The sequence below is a fragment of the Lactuca sativa genome, chromosome 7 (genome assembly GCF_002870075.4).
Source record: "Lactuca sativa cultivar Salinas chromosome 7, Lsat_Salinas_v11, whole genome shotgun sequence".
Lineage (NCBI taxonomy): Eukaryota > Viridiplantae > Streptophyta > Magnoliopsida > Asterales > Asteraceae > Lactuca > Lactuca sativa.
Window position 1 is genome coordinate 7847674 of NC_056629.2, and position 7980 is coordinate 7855653.

Sequence of the window (7980 nt, forward strand, 5' to 3'; positions counted from 1 at the left end):
TGTGTAAGAGTTAAGCTCAAAGTTCCAAAAGTTACAAATGACACAAGTACCTACGCTATATATAGTGTACTTGACAGATACAAAAATCATATCAGGAGTTCGACATAGAAAGAGATACAACATAAATGCCTAAGAAAATACATACAAAATCAAAGTCGTGGAGACCTTCGATTTTAACACTCTAAACCATACTTCGACCATTACATAAGACTTTGATATATCGCAACATATTTGACTCTACACTCAGCATGACTACTTTTGCATTATTCTTGTGCATGCATTTCACTACACATCTTGACTACTTTTGCATTATTCTTGTGCATGAATTTCACTACACATCTTGAGTAACTTTTAAACTATTGATTGTATTTTTTTAGTTGAGTTAACTTTTAATATTTTTTACCTATTAGATCCTATGTTTAAACTACACATTCTTAAAATTTAGGAAAAATGACCCAAGAGAGTAACAAATTGTTAATTTTGTTCACATTATTTTTTTTATACGCAATATACCATTTAACTTATTGTTTGTGTTCAACATAACCCTTTTGATTGACTATCACCTAATAATCGATCAAAAGAATTATAATAAACATAAACAACAAGTTAGATGATCTATATTACGTAAAAAAATTGACCAGATATAAAAAAAATTAATAGTTAATCAACCTTTGAGTGAACTATAAAACTCAAGACATATAAAGATTATTGTAACCCTTTAAGAGATTTTCACAACATTTTCGAAGATGAATATGTTTTTTTTAGCGGAATATTAAAAAATGATTTTCGTAGGTGGGACAGATTTTTACATATACCACATTTAAAACCATACCTATATTACCGATTTTAGTATATGCATATAGTTTTTGATTAAATCTTAAAATTAGTAAATTAGATTAGACATAATTTATGTTTTTTTTCACTACTAGTATTACATGACTTTCATAACTATATATGTATACGGGTATATATGTGTATATTACTATATTTGTTTATGTTTGCATTTCAATGAGTCACCTACCCTAGCCTCCTCTTCCCTGACCCTATAAAAGGTGTGTGGGTCCGAATAAAGTCTGGGACACAACCTGCTTTTTACAATGAAAATCATAGGCTCCCAATGCGTTTTCGAATTGTGATTGGTTCATACACTTTCCATTATCGTACCTTTGATGTTGACACCCTTTTTGGTCCCTTCTATTTATTAACTATGTACAACATCTCATGCATACATGTACAACTTGTTATGCCTTCTAATATCTTACATATCATTTGTGGGTTTCTTAATGCTATATGACTTTATTTAAATTTAAAAGAATTTTTTATGGACCAAATAAAATCAAAACTAAGAGCATACGATTGTAAAACTTTTTTATTTAATCTCTTTTGTAACCAAATTATCCAATCTATAAAGCTTAAATTTTTTTTATAATAGTAAAGTTTTTTTTTTTTTTTTTTTTTTTTTTTTTTTTTTTTATACATAAATTGGTATATATAACACTATTTATAAATTAATGAGACCCACCAAAATAGTTATAAAAAACTATTACAAGTTTTAAAATATAGGGTTCACTTGCATTAATTCGATATTTACGTTTGGTATTAGTGTTTCCTTTTATTTTATTAACAAATTATAACATAAATAATTAAACTAATTAGATTACATGGGTCGTTAAACTTTATTAAAAAACAATTTGCACGTACCAATAATATCTTTACAAAATCAATTTCTTCTTAAAATGATAGGAAAAATATTTCAAAATTTTCTATAAAACACTATTTAGAAAATTATTGTTAATCTGCTTAATTTAATAACAATATTTCTTATTTTTTATTGTTTTTCCTTCATTGGATCAAGGTGTTATATTACAACCCTATGCCTTTCCTTTTTCTTTTGCATACTTTTAATATGTTGGAATTGTACCAACTTTCTTGTTTTGGGGTGTGAATATTGTATTTACCAAATTAAGCAAAACGCTATGTTCTAGCAAAAGGGTATAATAATTATCTTTCACAGTCAAAAAAGGTAATAGTTTATTATTATTATTTTTTGTAAAAAATAAGCTAAATGAATGTTTTTGAGCGTAATATAAAAGAATATTAATTGTATAATTCTGAAATCATTGAATAAAAATAATAATCTTATTTACAAATGAATATTATTAATAATATAAAAGAACATATATTGAATGATTATATAAAATAATAATTTAAAAACATATACAATACTATAAAAATAATAAATTAACTTTTAATGGGGTTTATGTTAAATTACTCAAAAATACTAGACATGATTGGATTTGGGACATAACTAATGTACTTCTTTAAATTAAGCTAAACAAAAACATATTATAATATTTATTTATTTATAATAATATGTGTACTTTTAGTATTGTTTTGTAGTCTATCTAAATTCTAAACACCTAAATCATAATATATATATATATATATATATATATATATATATATATATATATATATATATATATATATCTCTAGCAATAAAAATCCAAGTATTCATAAACTTGGTCACATTTTCAAAATTTAGAACCTTGTTACAATCTTCATGTTACATGAAGTTTATTAATTTAACACGAACAATGGTTTTATGTCTTTTCTTTTTTTTCTTTTTAATTTTACTTTCTTCTATTTGAAAAGTAGGTTACAACAAGCTTTAAACTGTTGGGTAAGAACTCATGTTAATATAAAAAAGGAAAGTGGTTAAATTGGGTGAGTTTAGTTTCCACTTTCTTTTCTTTTTTATGGTATACACCCATAAAAGAGGACTCGAGCACCAATCAATCATCTCATCCATTGGCAATTTTAGGCCTATCCCTAATGTATCTAGGGGTTCCTTGTGGGCTAGTTTTAAGGTTACCCATTTTTGCAAACCTAAAACATCCATACCCACAATTTGTACCAGTCCCAATGCACAAGTTACAAGTCATTAAAGAACCGTTGCTCTAACTTCAATAGCTTCATTTCTTAAAAGACCGAAAAGCCTTTTTCTCCCTAGTCCACACACTCCATCGCTGAGTTTTCTACAAACATCATCTCTCTCTCTCTCTCTCTCTCTCTCTCTCTCTCTCTCTCTCTCTAAGAAAGAACAACCTTTTTCTGGGTTTTTACCTCTTTTGTAAGGTGACTTATCTTTCTTGAACAAAAATCTTGTTGTAAGAGTTGATAGTTTTAGCTAAGGATTGCACCTTTTTCGATCTTTTTCTATTATGGTACTTGTGAAAACCTTGTCTTGATTCAAGAATTGATATGGGTATTTGAGGTTGGTGTTTTGTTGATGGATCTTGATCGCATATAAAGATTCATGGTTCCATCAAACAAACCTGTATTTTCTGTAACTTGAACATGCGACCATACCACTTTCAACCACATTAAGAAGACTTGACATTTGATTGGTTATCAGTTCTGACCTTTTTTATAACTTCTTTTTTGAATAGAGTGAAACCTTAAATTTTTTGGAAGATGGTGAGAGGGAAGACTCAAATGCGGAGGATTGAAAATGCTACAAGTAGACAAGTGACCTTCTCCAAAAGAAGAAATGGTTTGTTGAAGAAAGCGTTTGAACTTTCTGTGCTTTGTGATGCTGAGGTTGCTTTGATCATCTTCTCTCCAAGAGGCAAACTTTATGAATTTGCAAGCTCAAGGTTCCATTTTTCTCACTTAATCATCAAAATTTGTAAATTCTAATTTCGGGATTCTTATTCGTATAATCTTGATTTTAATTCTGGGTTTCAAATTTATTTCCCTTTTATCTACTCAATGCATATATTCATACGCGTATGCACAAACGGATCTGAAAATAGATAACATCAAAGAGAACCATGATCATTTTGATCTTTTCTTGATTCTGGTTTGTGGGTTCTTTTCCTTATAATGATTTCTATTCTGGGTTTAAAATATTCTTTCTTTATTATACTGTTATTTAGTTTCCAAACTCAAGGTTCCATTTTTCTCACTTAAATTTCATGTTTTCTTGATTCTAAAGTGTTTTAAAACACTATTAATCCAACCAATTCCAGTGTATACTTTCTTTTCCATAGTAATGGGCTTCAATCTTCTTTCTGATGTTATCTACACAAGGCACATACACAGAGATCTATTAAGATACTTGTGTCGGACATAAAATGTTATTTGCTCGAATATGGTTAACCGGATCTTTATATGAATAAAAAGGGATACAATATTATGGAATTGAAATTTTAATTAGTTTCAAATGCTTATTGAACGCTTTCATGATTAGTTTCGTACAAAATACTTACTCTATACATATAAAGATAGAACCTTTTTTGAATCTCGAGTTTCTACCGAAATTTAGAGAATTTTAAATATATATAAATGAAGAGCATATAACTATAGGAAGTGAGGTCAATCTGTGTTTCCTCTTAGTCCAGTCAAATAATAATAAAGAAATGATATTAGTATATTAATATAAATTTTTGATAAAAATAATAAAAAATGATATGATCTGATTGACTCTTGTCTGGCATGTTTTGATCAGTTAACTTGAAATGGTGTATTTCATATTCATCATACGAATACGAAGAATGTCACAGCTTTTACTTTTCTGATTTTACTATAAAAAGCATCTGTTTACAATTAGTTTTATATAAATTTAGTACAATATTCATTGTGTTTAATATATTTAAATAACAGTAACAAAAATAGTATCTCTTCTTTTACATATATTGCCCTATATAAACTTAACATTATTATATTCAAGTTATATATAGAAAAGCCGACTCGGGTGCTTGAAATTAAGATATCATGAGTGGTTTTCTCATGTTTTGATAAGTATAATAATAGTTTTTCGAAAGGTCAAAACAAACACAATTGCTATAATCAGTCTTAAGTATTAGATGACCAATTGTTACAATTTACAAAAATGTCCTCAAACAAGTGTTCGGATTCAGAATGTTTACATATAACTTCTATTTTATTAAGTTTTAAAGATCACTGTACATAGAATTGAACATTTGTTTTCCTTATTGAATCAATGTCAACTCAAAGCCCTGATGAACACGGCCTTGCGAAATATGTATGTGTCTTTCTTTTTCTGTTTGAAAAAACTCGTATACAGCATATATGTATATCCATGAATTCATATGATAGATGCATTCATCCATATATATATATATATATATATATATATATATATATATATATCATGAATGTGTGTAAGAATACACATTTATAATACGTACATGAGTTTTGTTTTATATATTTTCCATGGCTTTTTTTGGGCAATGATTGCATCTTTTTTTTGGGTTTTGAAATCATTCAGCATGCAGGAGACAATTGAACGATATAGAAGTCACGTAAAAGATGTTCAAACAGAAAATTCTTCGAGTATAGAAGATGTTCAGGTTCACAGACATATATAATTCGGTTGTTTGTTTTTGAATTTGTTTTTGATATATATGTACAAACAATATTCAAAAGATGAACGTTGTTTGTTTTTAATTTGAATTTGTTTTTGATATATATAATTCGGTTGTTTGTTTTTGAATTTGTTTTTGATATATATAATTCGGTTGCAGCATTTGAAGCATGAAACAGCTACTATGGCAAAGAAGGTAGAACTCCTAGAAGTTGCAAAAAGGTACAATTTTATGGTTTAATCATTGAAAATATACTTTATATGCTTCTGAAGATCAAATGCTGATGGAAAAACCACAAAAATAGGATGAAAAATGGCTACTGATCATTTTAAAATCATTAATGCAGCAGGCAAAAGGGTGAAATTTTTGTCTATCTGATGCATGCTTCTGAGGTTTCGAATCTCACTAAATTAAAATTAAAAGAAATTAAACAAGAGAAAAAGAATGTTTCCTGATCTTACAATTGTTGATGTTGCCAAAAATTGCTATTTATTAATCAATACGAGTATATTTGGATTGTATTTTAAATAAACAAACAAGCACACACACACACACACAGATTCATATATACAATTAAAGAAAAAAAGATGGCTACTGATCTTAGTTGCAATGCAGGAAACTTTTGGGAGAAGGGTTAGGATCAAGCACCATTGAAGAGATAGTTCAGATTGAGCAACAGCTGGAGAGGAGCGTACGCATTGTTCGAGCAAGAAAGGTTTAAAAAATAGTTACTTATTATCAAAGAATTATTCTTCCTTCTTCAATTCCATATCAATTTTAGGGTTTATGGTTGAATCTTTAACATTCTTTTGTTGAATACTTGACGTTTTAGATGCAAGTCTACAATGAACAGATTGAGCAACTACAAGCAAAGGTACACAGCTTAATGATTCCAAACCTACCCATTTATGCTATATATAACTCAAAACGCTCATATTTAGCTAGAGTGGATGTACAAGTTTTATGGAATGATTTACATGTTGTCCAATGCGAGAACTTCATTAATATGGGAGGAAGGGTTTTTTTCGAGAAACTAATAAACTATAGTATTTCTTTTTTATGTGGATCTTCAGGAGAAACTGCTAGCAGCTGAAAATGCATCACTTACTGAGAAGGTTAGTATAGTTTTTCTTCCGTATCTCCTGGAAGCATGTTGTTCAACCTGCATAATGATCTAAGAGTTAAATCTGTGTTTTTTGGCATTCAGTGCTTAATCCAAACAGACCAAGGAACAGAAGAAATGAGACCGGATTTACGTGTTGTTGATAACGAGGAGAACTCAGATGTGGAAACGGAATTGTTCATCGGACCACCAGAGGTCAGGAGAACGAAGCAAAGATGGTCAAAGTAGTCAGTATATAGATAGATAGATATATATATGCATACATATATTTTATATCTATCAAGATTATGTTATGCTACCAACACTATCCATGTTAGATAAGATGCGCCCAACACATATGTTGTTCTGCAACAAAATTTTCATTCTAGAGAAGTCTAGAAGATTAATGCATCAGAATTTGTCAGCTCAAACCCTACGTAACTTTTGCAATTAAAAAGATTTGTCATTGTACATATGACCATTTGATACTGGTTGATGAAGCGTTCAACATGTTTCCAGTTCGGTTTTAGGGTGTTTAGGCATTTTTTTTTCATGAACCCACAGCTTCTCGTCATGAATAAGTTGAATGATGGATTAGTTCAGACCTTCGGTACGTACTAGTATCATTACAGTTTCATACCTTGTTCTCTTGTTCATGTTTCTATACTTTGTCCAAGATCTATTACTCTAGCAAAAGTTCAATGTTATTTTATATTTTGCGTTAGAACCATAGTAATGTCATACGAAACGTATTGGTCTATCTCCTAGCATATGCCCGTATCAGATTTATAGCTTGTAACCACTGTACTTTAAAGAATATTAAGAAATATTGTGGTGAGAATAGCTACGTATATGGGCCACCAAGGCATGAAATGTCATGATGTTTAAGGGTAATTTCTTTTTAGTGTTGGACAGCAATTCGTAACACTGTTTGGACACATACTCGTTGGTTATAGAGATGCCCACTGACAGCTTCAGACCGATCTCAGTTGGTCTTGAAACGGTCCGTTATATTCCGGAGTGGTTTCTGGCTGATCATTTTATTTTCGAACCCGTCTTGCGGTTTATTTCGTTTTCCTTTTATGGTTTGACTTTTGGATTTTTCCGGTTCGGTCTTGGTATTTTTTGGTTTCTAGCTTTTTCATTAACAAATATGTAATTAACATGTTAGATTAAGATTTATTAAAAATAATACACTAAAATTTAACCAAAAAAAAGAAAGAAGTTAGATAATGTGTCATTAAAAATTGTGTGATTGACACAAAAATGATATATTTATAAATTATTGTTTTCAGTCTTTTTTGAGATCGGTTTCGGAACAGTCTATTTTTTTTCCAGACCGGTCTTGTTATGACGGATTTTTTTCGGTCTAAAATTGTTTTATACCAGTTCGGTATTGGTCTCTTTTCGGGTCTAGTTCGGGATCGGTATTTTTGTGCATGTCTGATTAGTTAAAGGTTTGTTTAGTTAGATATAGTGCATCGA

General features: G+C 29.4%; 1 protein-coding gene across 2 annotated transcripts; it reads left to right on the forward strand.

Moving 5' to 3' along the window:
• Positions 1 to 2830: 2830 nt before the first annotated feature.
• Positions 2831 to 6968, forward strand: LOC111912847 (MADS-box protein SOC1). Of its 2 annotated transcripts, none has more exons than XM_023908569.3 (8): positions 2831 to 3138; positions 3453 to 3659; positions 5297 to 5378; positions 5553 to 5614; positions 6009 to 6108; positions 6226 to 6267; positions 6467 to 6508; positions 6601 to 6968. In XM_023908569.3, exons 2-8 carry the CDS (start codon positions 3478 to 3480, stop codon positions 6742 to 6744), a joined length of 654 nt encoding a protein of 217 aa, XP_023764337.1. In that variant the 5' UTR covers positions 2831 to 3138; positions 3453 to 3477; the 3' UTR covers positions 6745 to 6968. The 2 variants fall into 2 exon arrangements, with proteins under 2 accessions (XP_023764337.1, XP_052621357.1); XM_052765397.1 differs by lacking the exon at positions 2831 to 3138 and adding an exon at positions 3207 to 3227.
• The last annotated feature ends 1012 nt before the right edge of the window (positions 6969 to 7980 follow it).

Excerpts from the sequence above, each read along its gene's own strand:
- LOC111912847 (XM_023908569.3), top strand. The coding sequence starts at position 3,478 with ATGGTGAGAGGGAAGACTCAAATGCGGAGGATTGAAAATGCTACAAGT. Across the intron at positions 5,615-6,008 it reads CTCCTAGAAGTTGCAAAAAG|GAAACTTTTGGGAGAAGGGT; the intron begins GTACAATTTTAT and ends GTTGCAATGCAG. Across the intron at positions 6,268-6,466 it reads TTGAGCAACTACAAGCAAAG|GAGAAACTGCTAGCAGCTGA; the intron begins GTACACAGCTTA and ends GTGGATCTTCAG.